Here is a 21,623-nt window from a genome sequence, read left to right as displayed (position 1 = left end):
GGACCTGCCTTCCTTAGTGAAATCTTTGGCCTACCATAGCCTCAGTTGCATGTTGTGATCGCTAATTGTTTCCACCTCATCACTTTATCATCATTTTGAGGTCACCTCTCTTTTGGCCCAAAAACTTTTTCTTAGTGAAAAGGAAAATAAGAGAAGACGTAGCTCATTTACAATTTAAAATACATTCATTTTTTATTTGTTATACAAAGATGTTAAATAACTTAAATACATTCTCAACAGTCACTCAGAATCAGATTGAAGCCTACAAGCTGTACACATGAGGTAGAGATAAATAATTTAGTCTCCCAAAAGTCATTAGAAAAAAAATGTACAAAAAGAAATCCCTATTTCTTCATTTGATTCTCTTATTTTTTTCTGAGTGTCCATTAAATAATGTACATATTGAACATAACATATTCAGAATCCAAACTTATATTTATGAGAGAATCACAAATGTTGTTGTGAATGCGGGACCCATGGCGGTTCCTAATATATTACAAGCAAGATAATACCATGATTATGCTGCAATTGTGGGGCATGTAGATCTGTGTCACCCATAAAACCATGCATTGTATGTAACAAATATGTGGTAAACAATCCAGATATATATTGCTAATAATGTCTATTATGCAGTTCTTGGCATATAAAGAAATACAATTTATATGTTTGTAAAACAAAGTGAAATTTTGTGCAATGTCTATAACGACATCCACCACTGATGACATTTTATTACTTTTCTAATCAAGCTTCAAATCTGCGAAGATGGGAATGAAAACCGATATTTATGAGAGTCACAAATGTTGGTGCGAATGTGGAACCCATGGCGGTTCCTAATATATTACAGGCAAGCTAATACCATGATTATGCTGCAATACTGCAGCATGTAGATCTGTGTTACCCATAAAACTATAAATTGCATGTAACAGATATGTTTAAAAGAGTCCAGATATATAGCTAATAATGTCTATTATGCAGTTGTTGGCATATAAAGAAATACAATTTATAGGTTTGTAAAATAAAGTGAAATGTTTTACAATGTCTATAACGACATCCATCAATATTGACATTTTATTAATTTACTAATCAAGCTTCAAATCTGCGAGGATGAGAATGAAAAATATTAATACAATTACACACTTATTTCTCAATTCTCATATTCATTTTTTTCTTTTCATTTCTCCCCAACTACGACTTCTAATTTGATAAAATGTTACATGTTTTACTCTTATTAGTCTGCTTTCAATTAAACTTCAAGTGCAGCTTAAAGAGATGGTTTGCCTTTGTAGATTTTTATAGCCCTTGTAATAATTGTTTACATTTAGGATTTAAGTTTTTAAATTTCTCGAAAAAAATGTTGGGAAAAATTAATTGTGTTTTTCGTTGTCAGGAAAGAAAAGACAAGTCTAATATTCAATATTTTAGAAACACAAGTTGAGTTTTTTGCCTCTTTTGTACCGTGGAGCCCATTAACAGGTTTTTATAAAATAATGTATCTTGCAAAAATGTCACCATAAATCTGATCATTGTAATATTTCCCCGTTTCGCTCACGGTCCACGGGAATCCGAAGGAAAGAGCAGATCTGTACGTTACAATGTAATACACAGAATAAACATTTGTTGCGCCCGGCTCCCCCCGCAGATGTGCAGATGCAGCCATCGCTCGCCTGTATCAAAATATTCCTGAATTTACAAGAACTCCAGGGAATATTTGTTTCTGACACAATAACATTTTGCATAAATGTGTAATTTTACTTAAGCAGGAAATGGGGATTTGGGAAAAGCTCTGATTTATGTAACTCTGGATTCTTGACCTTAAGTTTCTCGGAGTCTAACGGGGTACGTCAAATGGCTGAGAGGACAGCGGGATCTAGATAAACAATACGGACTAAGCTCTCGTAAAGTGGGGGATTAGCAGAATTAGTCAGGTTTCCATTGCATTTCGACTGGGGAACATATGAAATTGTATCGGAGAGGATTTCTTTCTACTTTTCTTAGCCTCCATTTATTCGGTCTAACATGTCACGGGCAACTCTTTCTACCAACATTTTTTTATTTTTTATAAAATTAAAAATTGCTTTTTATTTTTTAATATCTTGGTTTCTAAGAAAATGAAAGTCGATAAAACCTCTTCGTTTTGGCTGAATTTGAAGTTTAATAAAAGTATATAAAAATTGGATCAACTATAAGCAAAGAAATTTCTGAATCAGCCAAATTAATGTGGCAAAAGCACGGTTCATTGTTCAGTCGTGATTTATTAAATTAAGTTAAAAATAAAACCTATACACGTTTGTACAGAGACATTCAAAAAACATCAGACATGTTTCCATATGTAAAAATGGGTTACAGAACGAGCCCGTCCCCCTCCGAGCAATGCAACTCCTGATTACTGGGTGAATTCACACAGAAGGCGATGCGTTCTCCTGAACGGAGAGGGCCATGGCATGTAACGCCTGGTACTCAATCATGGGTGGTTGGAAACACAAGAACGGGTGGAGGATCGGGACGTCAACCTTTTATACATCTTCCCAAATACTTCCGTTTTATTTCCTAGAATGACTAAAAAATGAGATGTGGAAATTTCCACCGAAACCTAAGATTTGGCAGCTCGTGACACTGAAGTCCATGAACGAGGCTCCGGGTGGAATCAGGGGCGCCACTCAGTCAGAGACCTTTTGTGGACTGTAGTTCCGCTTCAAGGAGTTGTCTATGTGTTTTTTCTTTTATCCCCAAAATCTGCCAAACTCATTAACCATTCTCATCTTCTTGGGTTCCATAGAGCCAATCTCATGCCCATTGACAGAGCGTGATCGGAGGAGGAATTATGTAATGCTACAGAGGTACTCACGTCTATATTTTCTTTTTTAAATCACTTTGAACATAGTTTTAGGAAGTGTCATACGGAGTTTTGCACAAACTTTGCTGACTCTCATGGCTGCGTCAGGCTCTGTTCACATTGCAGATTCTGACGCTCTGCCCAATGGTTTCTCTGATCAACACAGGCAGACTGGGGCGTTGGCCTGCTGTGTGCTTAGCCATAGACAGGCTAGCAAAAGTTAAGCTCTGCTAGCCTGTTAGGCTTCTTTGATCACATGTTGTGAGGAAGCCAATCACATCTGCTCCTCTCATATTTATGCTGGAGGAAATCTTCTACCCATGCCAGCTATAGGTTATACTGGGTTCATCTCTGTGTTTTGGTGTCCCAGACTATTTGGAAAGAGTTGCTTTTTGCCTGGAGCGGTTGTGAAGTTTACCCTTTGTATTTTTGCTTCCTAATCTCTTATTGTCTTATACCTTTATGTATGCATGCTGTGTGACAGTTTTGTTTTCCCCTGTCTGTCTATCTTTGTGGGCTTAATCTCACTCCTGTCCTGCTTTCCCCTGAGGGAGGGGGAGGGGATATCAGATCAGGACTGGTCAGGAACAGGGCCAGGAAGGAGACTCAGGCATCCTCACCTTTAGGGGTATCCCTGAGACTAGGGATAGCACAGGACCCCCTAGTCTGAGGGTCAGGTTAGGCGCCCTGGTTTCCTGCTATCCCCATAGTCATTGTGACAGGAAGTAATAAAAGGAGACGACACCGTTTGGAATTATTTAAAAAAGTTAAACACCAAAGACTGAGTACCATTGGTCGTACATGTAATGCGGAAAATTCTTGTCCATTTCTCATTTTTTTTTGTTATTTTGCATTTTTTTTTAAATATTGTAATACCACAGGAATATAAACCCAACTATGTACAATATATAACAGGAAAAGCCATATATCCACATGTCATAAATACACTTTAAATACAGAAAGCATTTAGGCCTCAGTGCGTGTAATTTACACTCAGAGGAGCTTTGTCCGCTCAGTAGTTCATTCATCCTCTCCTGTACTAACACGCCGTTTTGGGTTTTTCAGATTTTTTTTTCCATTTCCTGGGAATATGTAAAATATGTTGATAAAAACAGGAAAAAAAAATAAACTATGTGCAAGCTTAGTGTATCTGATTCAGCCACTCGACGCGTTTCTTCTTCCGTACTGAAGGCACAAAATCTGTGTCTACTCAAAAATAACTATGTAAAAAAGGAAAGTAATAAAAGCAATGTCTGTGATACCACAATACAACCATAGTAAGGTCCTGCAAAATGCATAGAATAAATAATGTTCTCATATAATATAATATACGTATATTCACACTGAATGCAGCTCCATTCTGGAACCAGCGGAGAATTGCTATATATTTAGATAACTTTTTATTTTGTTTTGTTAGTTTTTTTTTTTATAGCTATGATTTTGGTCAGTGCCGAGGAGTCCGAGTGTTTGGTAGTGAGAAGCGAGCCCCGTGAAGGTGGTAACGAGAGCGGGGATCAGTGGAGGTCGGTCATCAGCGGGAGGAAGAGATCAGGATTGGTTACAAATTAGGATTAGGCTAAAGAAGAATGGGAAGAATGGAATAATGGGACGAACGGGACCAACAGGAATCTGTAAGATTGGAGATGGGAGTTTTATACATTTCAGCGCTGATTATTCCTAAAAAAGTTCTTGGGGAGCAATGGTCTATAATGTAAAACTAAAGTCATGAAGAAGAGGATGATGCAGAGGATCAGGATGGTGAAGATGTGAACGATGAGGATAGTGAGGAGGAGAGGAGGGAGTGGATGAGAATGAGGATGAGGATAGGGAAGGTGAGGATGAGGATGGGGAAGAGGATATGGATGAGAATAAGGAGGTGTGGATGAGAATGGTGAGGATGGGGAAGGTGGTGAGCATGAGGATGGGGAGGATGAGAGTGTGGAGGATGGGGAAGATGAGGATGGTGAGGATGAGGATTATGAGCATGATGGGGAAGAGGAGGATTATGAGACTAATGAGGATGGTGAATATCATGAGGATGAAGAGGATGAGGATGGTCTCAGCTCTCTGACCAAACGTCTGCTGCCATCACATACAAATCCTCTCATTCTGTCCAGTGGATAATTAGGAACATAGATGGAACCTCAGGACACGTCTGGACACTTCTATTATTCCTCTACACAACATTGACCAGTTCACCTTGGTGTCACCCATCGTTCACTTTGTTCCTATTCTCCCATCTACATGTGCACATTTTCAATGGGAAGATGTTAATAAGTCACTAACAGAGTCCTGCTTTACCTCTAGACATCTCTGCTCTACCAGTAGACTCCTTTGAACACCTCTAGCCTTTTCTGTGCCTTCAGTAGATATCTCTGTCTCATGATGACCCCCCGATCTTCCAGTACAGTCTTTATTCTTCTAAAAACCCCTTTGTCCCTCCGGTAGACTCCTTTGTGTCTTCCAGACACTTCTGCCTTACCATCAGACTCCTTTCTCCTATCTAGACCCCCTCTGTTATCTCTTTAGACACTGCTGCCTTCCCAGTCTTCCATCCTCTCCAGACTGCTCTGTCCTCCCTTATGCCTTCCCAATAGTGTCTGTTGTCCTCTCTAGACCTCCCTGTCTTTTCTGTCCTTCATTCAGACATCTCTGTCTTCTCAGCAGAGTCTTTTGTCACCCACAGACTCCTTTGACTTCTCTGTTTTTCCATCAGACATCTTTGCCCTCCCAGTAGTTTCCTATGTCCTTTTGAGACCTCTTTGTCTCCTTCCAGACTACTCTGCTCCCTCCAGACTCCTTTGAATCCCTATAGATAAGTCTATGTTTTTTAGTGGAAAAAAATTCTTGAGTTCCTCACTGGCTTCCATTATATTCAGGTACTCGAGTCATGCCCATCCGAGCGTCCGACTGCTCATTATGAGTATGGAGCACCCGAGCATGGTAGTGCTCGCTCATCACTGGTTACGAGCACCCAAGCATGTTAGTGCCACTCATTACTAGTTACGACTACTAAGCACCTGAGCATGGTAATGCCCGCTCATCACTAGTTATGAGTATCGAGCACCCAAGAGTTATGAGTAGCGGGCACCAGAGCATGGTAGTGCTCGCTCATCACTAGTGGCTACATTGTTATTCTATCTCATCTACTTCTGATACTTACATTTTTTCTAAAGGTTGGAACCCACTTTTAGTCATGTGAGCAGCAGTAACCAGTGATGAAGCTGAGCGATGGTACTGAGAAGCGGATATACTACATGGCTGTATGCTCGTGTAGAACGAATATCAGTACGAAAAGTTCCTGGGTTAAAAACTAAAATAGTCTTAAGTTGTCCCTCATGGGAATCATGTCGGCCTCCGTTCATGTAAGTGACGTTCCCTGGCTCTACATCGTGTCCCGGTATTTACTACCAGGACTATTGCTGGCAGGATGAAGACTAATGATCCCCCAGTGGAGAAGCTGAACCCCTAAATCAAGCTGTCCAGGATTGCTCAGAGCTCGGCCTACATTTAGGATCTACCCAAGTAGCTTTGTCATGTTTGCAATAAATTTCCAAGCAACATTCATTAAACTGGTCTCGTTAATAGAAAATATCTGTCTACTTCACAGCTTAGCAAAGGCACGGGAAGCGTTCCTGTCTTGTGTGGTTTGGCAAACGTTACGCCAAGATTTGTGTAGCTGGCACATCTGGTGAATGCGCCATAGTCCTTAATATAGTGGTTTTCGAGCAATCTACAGTATCGAAGAAGGTTTTATTACTCTGAGTATTACAGTAAGTGGAATGAAGTCATAAGAAGAGGGAGACTAAGTCTCAGGATCGCCACGTAATGTGGTAAAGGGATCGGAGAGGAGCAGGCGTCATTCTGTCTCAGGTCACCTCCTCAGGGTTAGTGATAATCAAGAAAGAAAAAAAGCAAAATATACGTCTATATATTTCTATATTTATACAAGGAAAAATAAACTTCTTCTAGTGGTTTTTAAGACAGTGATAGTGCTATAAAATAAGGCATGTGGCTTCTGTCCATGCCGTAGTCTAAAGACAACCTACTACTCAAGCTACCTAGATCTTTGCTTGTCAGCGATGGAACGGATGGCGTTCTAAGGTCACTTCTGGTCTACTTCCCCAGGAGATATTTGGGGTTTTGCATTTCCTAACACACAACTAGTGTCCTAGAACGAACGCTGGTTATGGTTGAGTGCAGGATACAGGAGAGTTTCCTCTTCAGGGGGCAAAAAACAAAAAATGTACAACAAAAACAAGCTAAAGTGGATAGTAGAATTGTTCCCTTGTCGTTAATGTGAATTCCTGGAGTTTTCTAGAATCCGGGAGTAATGCCTAAATGTTCACAGAGCTTGGAGAGAACGGAGAAGATCTTGAGATGACGACCATGTGAACAGGTGGCATTGGAATGTCCTCTGGGACCCAAGGTGCTCCATCATTATCCGCGGCTCTTCACAAACCCAGAACATTGACAACAGCGAAAACACAGTTGGGTCATCGGGAACCCTACAAAGTGCTTGTGTCACATAGAGCTCTCCATCCAACAAGAACGTCAGTCAAACCCTGTTTGTTTCCGTATGTTACGATGGTGTCGATTATATCCACCGCCTTGCAGAGCCGGCTAGTCTTTGCAGGTGTACACCTCCTCCCTTTGAGTACACTGTTTGCACTCCACATAGCAGCACCAGCGAACCTGACACTGGCAAGGCCTCGTCACCACTTTGCTTTGGGTGTTATGTCCACGACCACAACAAATGCTTTCACAATTTTTGTCTTTGTAACATCTCCTCCCAAACGTTCCAGGAGAATACTTGCTCATCAAGCAAAAGTTGGGCGAGTCGTCAATGTAAATGAGGTCTGTAGTCCTTGGGATATGGTCAGTGTGACCAGGGATGGGCTTCTTGGCTGGAGAAATGTCCCCTTCCCCCGTAGCTTCATTGGTGGTGCTTCCTACTTTGAGTGAACTCTCATATTTTTGCTTCAACTGCTTTCCGATTTCATGAAAAGGAGAGAGTTGCCTCCAGCAGGTGCGGACCGTGCACGATCCAGAAACTCCATGACATTTGCATGTGGTCTTCACTCCGGATTTTATGACCTAAAATGATGGGGAAAAAAACATTAAATTCAGAAAAAAAATTAAATTTTCCACATTAAAAAACCCAAAATGGTCTCAGCAGTCCCCACCCATAAATAACGAAGAGCGGGATCCCGAATGAATATTGTGTTGAGCTGGGTGACGACACCTCCTGCCACCCTAATTCTACCACGGGGCTGTCACATTTCTTTCCTTTCTCCTCGGAACGTGTGAGATGAATGAGAACTGGCAGGTCGAGTGGCTGAGTTAACCAATAACAGTTTCCTGGAATTCTTGACTTCATGGAAACTTGTCGACGTCCCAGATCTCTGGTTTTGATTCACCTGCCTCCACGCTCCCAGATGAATCCATTTATCAATGTTTGCTAACATAAAACACTGGAAAGAAAAGATCAAAATAAAGGGAAAAAAAACCCCCTTTACAATGTAATCACTCTTCTTAAAGGAATTCCACCTCAATTAACCTCCACCCATCATCAGTGGAGCTGGTTTCCACACAACCTCTCGTTTCCTTCATTTCATAAGGTGGACTTCTCCTTAAGGGGACGATTAGAGAGATCATTATATTTTCACTGAATCAAGACGTTTCCAGTCCTCGGGGAGACAATATTTTAGGAAGGTTATGCCCCTATAGCACAAGCCATTGTATGAGCACACATCGTAAGCGCAGTGTACTGGGTTGTCAGAGCCCAGGGCAAAAAAGGAGTTTGTGCCCTCAACCCGTGGACAGGACTTAACAATATCCTTTACCCCTAACAATCTTCCTAACCCTAGTCCTGTCCCTATAGAAATTAGAAATGATCAAATATTTTGAATCTCAAATTTACAATGATTAAGTTCACCTCAATTTTGTACCAAATTACCCTAAAATATGTATAACACACGGAGGTCTCCTACGACTGCAACCTATGGTGTCGCTGTCAGAGGTAACATCATTGTGTTGTGTTTCTTCACCAATAATACTCTTACTCCCATATAAAACATCATCATCATCTGCTGGCTCAGCTAGTCATCAAAGACATACAGGAAAAGAAGTCTGGAGCAGAAGCGCAAGTTAGGGTCGTGCCTGGTAAGGGAACAATAATTAAAAGTAGTTGCACTCACCTATTGGGGTTGTGCCAGTCACAACCCCTAAATACACGTATTGAAATGGCGACAGCCGAAGCCCCCAGTAGAAGCGGAATAGTGTTTAGGAGGAAAAATCTGGTATGTGCCGCGCTATCACCAAAGGAAGCCGATGTTAATTATTTCATCTCTTTATTCTTTGTACAGGTCAATGCGTTTCTGAAACGCATTAACCTGTACAATGAATAAAGAGATTAAATAATTAACATCGGCTTCATTTGGTGATGGCGCGGCACATACCAGATTTCTCCTCCTATACACTATTAGTCATCAAAGACAGGGAGTCAACATATTAAATAATATTGCATAAAATGTTCAAAGTCTAGATGTCAGCGACTTTGATTATTTTTTAAAAAACAATTATCTGCCCTTCATAAAAATGATTGTAGAAGAAATGGAAAAATTCTGTAAAATTGCTTGTGATAAGCAGCAAAATGTTTATGACCAACACAAACTTCAGATTTTTTCTATGGCTTGCTGCTGCTTTCTAGTGCATTAAGAAAAAATAAAAATGTGTAAGCCAAATGCAGCAGAACAGATGCAGCTCCAACATATGACTGATCAGTCTGGCACTGCTGCTGGCCCCCTATCAATTGAATCTCTATTATTCACAGACTACTAATCTCATCTTTTTCATCGCTGTAGCTGATACACACACACACACACACACACACACCTCTGCCAAAAATTAAGAGACCACTTCCAAATTGTCAGTTTTTCTGATTCTTCTCTTTTTATGTTTAAGTAAAATGTAAATTGTTCTTTATTCTATAATCTACTGACGACGTCTCCGAATTTCCAAGCAAAAAATGTTATATTTATTTTCTGAAAATGAGAAATGGTGAAAATAACAGAACAATGCACAGAGCTCTCACCTCAAATAATGCAAAGAAAACAAGTTCCTCATCATCACACAACAATATAATAATGCGTTATCTCAGGAAGATTCAGAAATCAATATTCTGTGGAATAACCAGGATTATTAATCCCAGCTTTCCTGTGTCTTGGCTGCTGTACACCAGTCTGTCACACGGTTTTTGGGTGACCTTATGCCACACCTGGTGCAAATATGTAAGCAGTTTTTTGTTTGGTGGCTTGTGACTATCCATCTTCCTCTTAATTACATTCCAGAGGTTTTCAATGGGGTTCAGGTCTGGAGATTGGGCTGGCCATGACAGGGTTTTGATGTGGTGGTCCTTCATCCACACATTGATTGACCTAGCTGTGTGGCATGGTGAATTGTCCTACTGGAAAAAACAGTCCTCAGAGTTGGGGAACATTGCACGTCCTTTGCAAAGATGTTTGTTGAATTTTCTTTAACTAATTTCCAGCTTTGCCCAACACCTGGTTGTCTAATGGTTAGATGGAGACCTGGAGAGGCAACAAGCCAGTGTCCTGCACCCACTGTGAAATCTGGTGGAGGATCGGTGATGATCAGGGGAGGCTTCAGCAAGGCTGGAATTGGGCAGATTAAACTTTGCAAAGGACGTATGAATCAAGCCACATACAGGGTTATCCTGGAAAAACAGTTGCTTCCTTCTGCTCAGGCAATGTTCCCTAACTCTGAGGACTGGTTCTTCCAGCAGGACAATGCGCCATGCCACACAGCTAGGTCAATCAATGTGTGGATGAAGGACCACCACATCAAAATCCTGTCATGTCCAGCACAATCTCCAGACCTGAACCCCATTGAAAACCTCTGGAATGTAATCAAGAGGAAGATGGATAGTAACAAGCCATCAAACATAGAAGAACTGCTTGCATTTCTGCGCCAGAAGTGGCATAAGGTCACCCAAAACCAGTGTGAAGACTGGTGGAAAGCAGCCAAGACGCATGAAAGCTGTGATTAATAATCATGGTTATTCCACAAAATATTAATTTCTGAATCTTCCTGAGGTAAAACATTATTATATTGTTGTGTATATATGATTATGAACTTGCTTTCTTTGCATTATTTGAGGTGAGAGCTCTGTGCATTGTTCTGTTATTTTCACCATTTCTCATTTTCAGAAATAAATACAACATTTTTTGCTTGGAAATTGGGAGACGTCGTCAGTAGATTATAGAATAAAGAACAGTTTACATTTTACTCAGAAATATAAAGAGAAAAATCAGAAAAACGGAACATTGTGCAGCGATGTCTGGATTACTGCCAGAGCTGTACAATATTATATATACTGTATACATACATACACACTGTTCAAAAAAAATAAGGGGAACAATTAAACAAAATGGTACTTTAGTGTTCCCTTTATTTTTATGAACAGTGTATATTTTATATATATATATATATATATATATATATATATATATATATATATATATATATATATATATATATATATATATATATATTATACACAATATATATCTCTATACATATACAGTCCCTGACAGACGTTCTGTCGCTTATCCATGTTATGTAAATAAAAGCTTATAACCTGACTTTAAATTCATCCATTGGTTTTATAAATTACTCTTTTGAAAGCTGAAACCCTCCCAAATGTGATTGAGGTTATGACAATAAAGTTGCTGAAATATTCATCATTTAATGAACACAGAAAGGTCACATTTTGGAAAGACAAAAGTTTTGTCGCATTGTCATATAATGCACCCAATCCTAGTTTACATCCTCACCTGTGCTCACCAAATGATTGGTTAATTAGTGGGTGCGTATATAAAAGAAACCCAGCACCCCAGACCTTCATTTGAGCTGCAACTTGACCTCTGACAACATGCCAAAAATCCACCCTGTGACCAAAGCCTTGATTATCAAGAGGCTGAAGACCAGATCCACTGCAGAGGAGGCTGCACCTTTAATGTGTCTCAGCGTCAACTACAAAGACCTAAAAAAAGATTTGAAGAGACTGGAGATGCCCAGGTCCGGCAGACCCCACAAGACAACTGCTCAGGAGGAACGAATCCAAAGCCAGCCCCTCTTCCACTGCAGCAGAGCTCCAACAGGCCTGGTCACCTCAAGTCCCTGTGTCAACTAGAACAGTTTGTAGGATTCTGTCTCGAAATGGCCTCCATTGTCGAATCAGTGCCCAGAAGCCAGCACCAAACAAAAGGCAATTAAAAAACCGTGTGGCATTTGCCAAGTCCCACAGCCTGCTAAACAGATGGACGCTGTAAAAGTGGCAGAAGGTGGATTTCTCTGATGAATCTTCAGTTGAATTACACCACAGCCGCCGCAAATACTGCAGGAGACCTACTGGAGCCCGAATGGATCCAGAAAACAGTTAAGTCTGGTGGTGGAAAGATCATGGTCTGGGGTTACATTCAGTATGGGGGGGTGCGAAACATTTACAATGTGGAATGCAATATCAATAGCCTAAAATATCAAGAAGCATTAGCTACCTCTTACATTCCCAATCATAAAAGGGGTCGCATTCTGCTGCAGGATGGTCTCCATCTCATACATCCATCTCTACAACAAAGTTCCTCCTGGCAAAGAAGATCAAGGTGCTCAAGGACTGGCCAGCCCAGGCACCAGACATGACCATCATTGAGCATGTTTGGGGTAGGGTGAAAGAGGAAGCTTGGAAGACAAAACCAAAGACTCTAGATGATCTCTGGGAGACATGTAAGATGCATTCTCTGCTATTCCTGATGACTTCAGCAATAAATTGTATGAATCATTTTTGAGCTGCATAGATGCCGTCCTTCAAGCTCATGGAAGTCACACAAAATATTACATATGGCTTTAATAGCACCACAACTTCATTCACCAATGCTATGCAACATATCTTTGTATTAGAAGGTAATTATTTGTTTGAATTTCACATTACTTTCTGTGGGCGACAAAACTTTTGTCTTTCCAAAATCTGACCTTTCCGTGTTTATTAAATGATCAATATTTCAACAACTTTATTGTCATAACCTCAATCACATTTGGGAGGGTTTCAGTTTTCAAAAGAGTAATTAATAAAACCAATGGATGAATTTAAAGTCAGGTTATAAGCTTTTATTTACATAACATGGATAAGTGACAGGACTTCTTTCAGGGACTGTATATATCTAGGGTGTTACGTCCTTTCACTATTCTAAATCATCCTGCACTGGCTGCTGCATTCCCTGCCTTGGCTTTTATACAGGCTCTGATATCCCATCCTGTTGCTCTATTCCAAATTAAGTGACAGCTGCAAAGGTGACGCACGCACGGATGCACCTGAGATCAACGGGCATTGTTCTTTTCTCTTTCTTGCTAACTGAATTGCAAATTGTTAAAACTTGCAGACACCTCAGAATTTCTTAAAATTGTACTTAAATTCAATACCCATCTAATCGATTTGCTCATCTCCACGAGATATATTCACTATATAGGCGCGCTGGCAAAATCTCACATATAGACTCACGCTCAGATACAAGCACGCTCCCTCTAAGGCTATGTGCCCACGCTGCGGAAAATGCGCGGATTTTGCCGCGGATTTTTCGCGGAAAAGCTGCAGATTTTCCAGAAATCTGCAGCACAGCTACTCCCCAGCCATTTCTATGGCATTTGGGAAATGCTGTGCCCACACTGCAGATTTTTCCGCAGCGGAAATCGTGCAGATTTTCGTGCGGAAAAATCTGCAGCATGTCAATTATTGTTGTGGATTTCTCCGCAGGGTCCCATATACTTACCTGCCTTGATAGAGACCCGAGTCACTTTCTCCGTCCGGTGTAGCGGCAGCGGCAGCAGCGCGGTGGATCCTGCCAGGTACAGGAAGGAAGAGGTGGGCGGGGCCAGCACGAGCTCCGGTCATGTGACAGCCGGAGCTAGTGTAGGCCCGCCCACCTCCAGCACAGTGAACCAGACGCTGCCTGACAGTGACCCGGCCGCTGGAAAGCGAGGTTCTGCATGATGGAGGTAAGTACGAGCACCCCGATCACTGCAGCACTTGTTCTGCATTGAGGATTCAGTGCCGAAGCCATGGTACTGTATCCTCAATGCAGAATGCCCGCACCATATCCGCACGACATTCCGCTGTATATCCGCAGCATTGAAACAGAGAAAGTTCTGTTGCGGATTTCTGGGAGCTCCTGCGGAATGTCTTGCGGATATATCCGCAGGACAATGTCCCCGTAGGCACATAGCCTTAGGGTACTGTTCCTCTTGCGTTTTGCACAGGTGAGTGCAATTCAATAAAACATCAGATTGTATTCGCACCAGTGCAAAACTATACGGCAGTGTCCATCTGCGATTGATTTCTCATACCACAGGGGCATGCAGGATGGATTACAGCACGCTGTGTTTGGCAGCAGGTCTCGGCTCACACCCCCCCATACAAGTCTATGGGAGCATGTAAAACATTGCACTGTATTCGCATGTCATCCGACTGCAGTGCGATGTACGCAGAGACAATGGAGGAGATGGGGATAAAGTGCTCCCTCTCCTCCGCAGCTGTGATCCGATCGCAAGATACCCACAGCAGAGGGTTATTAGCATATCACTTCTGATGCTCTCACATCACAAGCTATGAGCAAGTGGAACAGTACCTTTAGGCACAGGCTCACTCTAGGGCACATGTTCAGACACAGGCTCCCTCTTAGGCATAAACCCGGACTCGGACTTGCGCTTGGACTCACTCTTGGGCTCGCTCTCAGGATCGGACTCGCCCCCGGACTCGCTCTCGGACTCGCACTAGGACTCGGGCACGGGCACGGACTCGCTCTCGGGCACGGACTCGCTCTCGGGCACGGACTCGCTCTCGGGCACGGACTCGCTCTCGGGCACGGACTCGCTCTCGGGCATGGACTCGCTCTCGGACTCGCTCTCGGGCATGGACTCGCTCTCGGGCACGGTCTCAATCTCGGGCACGGACTCGGGCACGGACTCGCTCTCGGGCACGGACTCGCTCTCGGGCACGGACTCGCTCTCGGGCACGGTCTCGGGCACGGACTCGCTCTCGGGCACGGACTCGCTCTCGGGCACGGACTCGCTCTCGGGCACGGACTCGCTCTCGGGCACGGTCTCGGGCACGGACTCGCTCTCGGGCACGGACTCGCTCTCGGGCACGGACTCGCTCTCGGGCACGGACTCGCTCTCGGGCACGGACTCGCTCTCGGGCACATCTTTCTATAGTTGCATTTAAGAGACCAAGAGAAAATGAATGAATATTTAATGACAGCGACGTGGCTCTGAAGTGTTCAGAGCTGCACTCGGGAGTTCAGCTCCAGCTGAGACTTTGCCAAAATTGATGTTACATAGATCATTTCCTAAAAAACACTGCATGTATCAGCGATGGGGCCAACAATCACACCTCTGCCAGTGACAGCGGAGGCCTCGACAAATACACTCCAGTCACACACGGTAGCGACACAACGTAATGGCTGCCTGCACAAAGAGATAATTTATAGGAGACTGTCAGCAGGCAGGGCCGCTCCTCATGACATCACACAGGTGCAGGCTTTCACTCGCAGAGGTCACACGCAGCCTTATACATACATTACGTTACACCGCCTCCTGCAGCACACGCTCAGCAAGGATTTGGTTTAGAGCCTGGTTCACATTGAAGTTTCCTGTGACCTCAATCTCCAGCGTCTGCACCGTGTACAGGAGGCGGCACACACGGGGGAGCGCACCCGAAACTGCACAGCTATATATAATACCGCCTCTTCCAAACACTGCAAAATATCACACTGTGCAGTGCCCAAGAAATGCCACCATACAGTGCTCATATAATTCCCCCATACAGTGCTGATATAATACCCCCATACAGAGCTCATATAATACCCCCATACAGAGCTCATATAATACCCCCATACAGTGCTCATATAATACCCCCATACAGTGCTCATATAATACCCCCATACAGAGCTCATATAATACCCCCATACAGTGCTCATATAATACCCCCATACAGTGCTCATATAATACCCCCATACAGTGCTCATATAATATCCCCATACAGTGCTCATATAATACCCCCATACAGTGCTCATATAATACCCCCATACAGTGCTCACATAATACCCCCATACAGTGCTCATATACCACCATACAGTGCTGATATAATACCCCCAGACAGTGCTAATATAACACCTCCAGACAGTGCTCATATACCCCCATACAGTGCTGATATACCATCATACAGTGCTCATATAACACCCCCATACAGTGCTCATATAATACATCATACAGTGCTCATATAATACCACCATACAGTGCTCACATACCACCATACAGTGCTCATATAATACCGCTGTTTAGTCAAGCTTTGCGCCTTGTAATAATTGCGGGTGCCAGTAATCAGCATATTATGGCGGTGTGTGCAGGTGACTGGGTGTGATGTCAGTGCCGTACAAGACATTCAGACCTCCAGGTTTAGACTCCACAGCGCCCCCCATGTCCACAGGAAATCAGCCGCATTCCCTTCAATGTAGCTTAGCTGCAATACCAGACTGCACCATGGCCCGGGATGGCGCTGTTTTATGTCCTCAGACCAGTCTCTGGAGCGGAGTCTGTCCTACAATACATGGGGGGTGCGGGGCGCAGGAGACCCCGTGCTGTCCTCCACATGAACCCGCCGGCCTGCTGTAGATAGATATCCCAGGATTCCCCGCTCTCGGGGGCGAGTGCCCGCAGTGCACCTCATGGCGGTGGGATATTGGTCACACATCTTGGAAATCCTGCTCCATGATCCTCTGCTGAGAAACGTCCTGAAGTGCGGGACAAGTGGGGTCTGTCACTACGAGACCCCAATATCTGAGGACCCTAGAGTCTCCGAGACAACCAGAGCCGGAGGTCATTACTCTCAACACTGCAGAGAACGAGAAGTGAGAGGAAACCAGAACTGGTGACATCATCCACAACACACCGTGATGTCATAGTCACCGCAGCCAACACAGCCGAGAATGAACTGTGATGTCATCACCTAACCAAGTGATTATAATGACATCACAACTCACCGACCCCTGATATAGACTGTGACATCACAACTCACCGACCCCTGATATAGACTGTGACATCACAACTCACCAGACCCTGATATAGACTGTGACATCACAACTCACCGACCCCTGATATAGACTGTGACATCACAACTCACCAGACCCTGATATAGACTGTGACATCACAACTCACCAGACCCTGATATAGACTGTGACATCACAACTCACCGGATATAGACTGTGACATCACAACTCACCAGACCCTGATATAGACTGTGACATCACAACTCACCACACCCTGATATAGACTGTGACATCACAACTCACCGGACCCTGATATAGACTGTGACATCACAACTCACCAGACCCTGATATAGACTGTGACATCACAACTCACCGACCCCTGATATAGACTGTGACATCACAACTCACCAGACCCTGATATAGACTGTGACATCACAACTCACCAGACCCTGATATAGACTGTGACATCACAACTCACCGGATATAGACTGTGACATCACAACTCACCAGACCCTGATATAGACTGTGACATCACAACTCACCACACCCTGATATAGACTGTGACATCACAACTCACCGGACCCTGATATAGACTGTGACATCACAACTCACCACACCCTGATATAGACTGTGACATCACAACTCACCACACCCTGATATAGATTGTGACATCACAACTCACCGGACCCTGATATAGACTGTGACATCACAACTCACCGACCCCTGATATAGACTGTGACATCACAACTCACCAGACCCTGATATAGACTGTGACATCACAACTCACCGGATATAGACTGTGACATCACAACTCACCAGACCCTGATATAGACTGTGACATCACAACTCACCACACCCTGATATAGACTGTGACATCACAACTCACCGGACCCTGATATAGACTGTGACATCACAACTCACCGGACCCTGATATAGACTGTGACATCACAACTCACCGGACCCTGATATAGACTGTGACATCACAACTCACCGGATATAGACTGTGACATCACAACTCACCAGACCCTGATATAGACTGTGACATCACAACTCACCAGACCCTGATATAGACTGTGACATCACAACTCACCAGACCCTGATATAGACTGTGACATCACAACTCACCAAACCCTGATATAGACTGTGACATCACAACTCACCGGACCCTGATATAGACTGTGACATCACAACTCACCGGACCCTGATATAGACTGTGACATCACAACTCACCGGACCCTGATATAGACTGTGACATCACAACTCACCGGACCCTGATATAGACTGTGACATCACAACTCACCAAACCCTGATATAGACTGTGACATCACAACTCACCACACCCTGATATAGACTGTGACATCACAACTCACCGGACCCTGATATAGACTGTGACATCACAACTCACCGGACCCTGATATAGACTGTGACATCACAACTCACCAAACCCTGATATAGACTGTGACATCACAACTCACCAGACCCTGATATAGACTGTGACATCACAACTCACCGGACCCTGATATAGACTGTGACATCACAACTCACCGGACCCTGATATAGACTGTGACATCACAACTCACCGGACCCTGATATAGACTGTGACATCACAACTCACCAGACCCTGATATAGACTGTGACATCACAACTCACCAAACCCTGATATAGACTGTGACATCACAACTCACCGGACCCTGATATAGACTGTGACATCACAACTCACCAAACCCTGATATAGACTGTGACATCACAACTCACCGGACCCTGATATAGACTGTGACATCACAACTCACCGGATCCTGATATAGACTGTGACATCACAACTCACCGGATCCTGATATAGACTGTGACATCACAACTCTCCACACCCTGATATAGACTGTGACATCACAACTCACCGGACCCTGATATAGACTGTGACATCACAACTCACCGGACCCTGATATAGACTGTGACATCACAACTCACCGGACCCTGATATAGACTGTGACATCACAACTCTCCAGACCCCTGATATAGACTGTGACATCACAACTCACCGGACCCTGATATAGACTGTGACATCACAACTCACCGGACCCTGATATAGACTGTGACATCACAACTCACCGGACCCTGATATAGACTGTGACATCACAACTCACCGGATCCTGATATAGACTGTGACATCACAACTCACCGGACCCTGATATAGACTGTGACATCACAACTCACCACACCCTGATATAGACTGTGACATCACAACTCACCGGACCCTGATATAGACTGTGACATCACAACTCACCACACCCTGATATAGACTGTGACATCACAACTCACCACACCCTGATATAGACTGTGACATCACAACTTACCGGACCCTGTTTTAGACTGTGACATCACAACTCTGCAGACCCCTGATATAGACTGTGACTTCACAACTCACCGGACCCTGATATAGACTGTGACATCACAACTCACCGGACCCTGATATAGACTGTGACATCACAACTCTCCACACCCTGATATAGACTGTGACATCACAACTCACCGGACCCTGATATAGATTGTGACATCACAACTCACCACACCCTGATATAGACTGTGACATCACAACTCACCACACCCTGATATAGACTGTGGCATCACAACTCACCGGACCCTGATATAGACTGTGACATCACAACTTACCACACCCTGATATAGACTGTGACATCACAACTCACCAGACCCTGATATAGACTGTGACATCACAACTCACCACACCCTGATATAGACTGTGACATCACAACTCACCAGACCCTGATATAGACTGTGACATCACAACTCACCACACCCTGATATAGACTGTGACATCACAACTCACCAGACCCTGATATAGACTGTGACATCACAACTCACCGGACCCTGATATAGACTGTGACATCACAACTCACCGGACCCTGATATAGACTGTGACATCACAACTCACCGGACCCTGATATAGACTGTGACATCACAACTCACCGGACCCTGATATAGACTGTGACATCACAACTCACCACACCCTGATATAGACTGTGACATCACAACTCACCGGACCCTGATATAGACTGTGACATCACAACTCACCGGACCCTGATATAGACTGTGACATCACAACTCACCGGACCCTGATATAGACTGTGACATCACAACTCACCGGACCCTGATATAGACTGTGACATCACAACTCACCGGACCCTGATATAGACTGTTACATCACAACTCACCGGACCCTGATATAGACTGTGACATCACAACTCACCGGACCCTGATATAGACTGTGACATCACAACTCACCGGACCCTGATATAGACTGTGACATCACAACTCACCGGACCCTGATATAGACTGTGACATCACAACTCACCAGACCCTGATATAGACTGTGACATCACAACTCACCAGACCCTGATATAGACTGTGACATCACAACTCACCAGACCCTGATATAGACTGTGACATCACAACTCACCGGACCCTGATATAGACTGTGACATCACAACTCACCGGACCCTGATATAGACTGTGACATCACAACTCTCCAGACCCTGATATAGACTGTGACATCACAACTCTCCAGACCCCTGATATAGACTGTGACATCACAACTCACCGGATCCTGATATAGACTGTGACATCACAACTCACCGGACCCTGATATAGACTGTGACATCACAACTCTCCAGACCCCTGATATAGACTGTGACATCACAACTCACCAGACCCTGATATAGACTGTGACATCACAACTCACCACACCCTGATATAGACTGTGACATCACAAGTCACCGGAAGACAATGAACAATGACATCACAGATAATCCTATGCCGGTCATCTAACAAACCAAGACGCAGTCAGCCGGAGATTATCATACTGTGCCCATAATATACCACCGCTATAAGACAACTGAGCAGCAGTTATATTCTTAGACTCGCTGTACTACCCGGCTTCACCCGGGTTAATAACTGCTGTTAACAAAATAGAATGTATTAACAAAAATGTATTCTGCACACAAGAACCACAAAACAAATAGATAGAAATGTAATTATAATATCTGTCTCCCCCTCTGTATATATCTCTCTGTCTATCTATCTGTCTGTCTATCTATCGCTTTGTCGGTCTATTTACCTCTGTCACTTTCCCGGTCTGTCTCTTTCCCGGTCTGTCTCTTTCCCGGTCTGTCTCTTTCCCGGTCTGTCTCTTTCCCGGTCTGTCTCTTTCCCGGTCTGTCTCTTTCCCGGTCTGTCTCTGTCCCTGTCTGTCTCTGTCCCTGTCTGTCTCTGTCCCTGTCTGTCTCTGTCCCTGTCTGTCTCTTTCCCTGTCTGTCTCTTTCCCTGTCTGTCTCTTTCCCTGTCTGTCTCTTTCCCTGTCTGTCTCTTTCCCTGTCTGTCTCTTTCCCTGTCTGTCTCTTTCCCTGTCTGTCTCTTTCCCTGTCTCTTTACCTGTCTTTGTCTGTCACTTTCCCTCTCTTTCCCTGTCTGTCTCTTTACCTGTCTTTGTCTGTCACTTTCCCTCTCTTTCCCTGTCTGTCTCTTTGTCTGTGTCTGTCTCTTTGTGTCTGTCTCTTACCCTGTCTATGTCTGTTTCTTACTCTGTCTGTGTATGCCTCTTTCCCTGTCTGTGTCTGCCTCTTTCCCTGTCTGTGTCTGCCTCTTTCTTTGTCTGTGTC

The 21,623-nt window shown here is 43.8% G+C and overlaps 1 protein-coding gene across 2 annotated transcripts in view; it reads right to left on the bottom strand.

Moving 5' to 3' along the window:
- Window positions 1–215: 215 nt before the first annotated feature.
- Window positions 216–21,623, bottom strand: part of WNT9A (Wnt family member 9A) — a 131,413-nt gene continuing 110,005 nt past the window's right edge. For both annotated transcript variants that reach the window (XM_075315891.1, XM_075315892.1), the window contains one exon: window positions 216–7,930. In XM_075315891.1, the coding sequence (XP_075172006.1) occupies window positions 7,457–7,930 (474 nt within the window). In that variant the 3' untranslated portion in view covers window positions 216–7,456. The remainder of the gene's footprint in view (window positions 7,931–21,623) is intronic.

Source organism: Anomaloglossus baeobatrachus, chromosome 6 (genome assembly GCF_048569485.1).
Source record: "Anomaloglossus baeobatrachus isolate aAnoBae1 chromosome 6, aAnoBae1.hap1, whole genome shotgun sequence".
Lineage (NCBI taxonomy): Eukaryota > Metazoa > Chordata > Amphibia > Anura > Aromobatidae > Anomaloglossus > Anomaloglossus baeobatrachus.
Note: the sequence above shows the minus strand (reverse complement) of the source record. Positions and strands in the feature narration are given on the sequence as shown.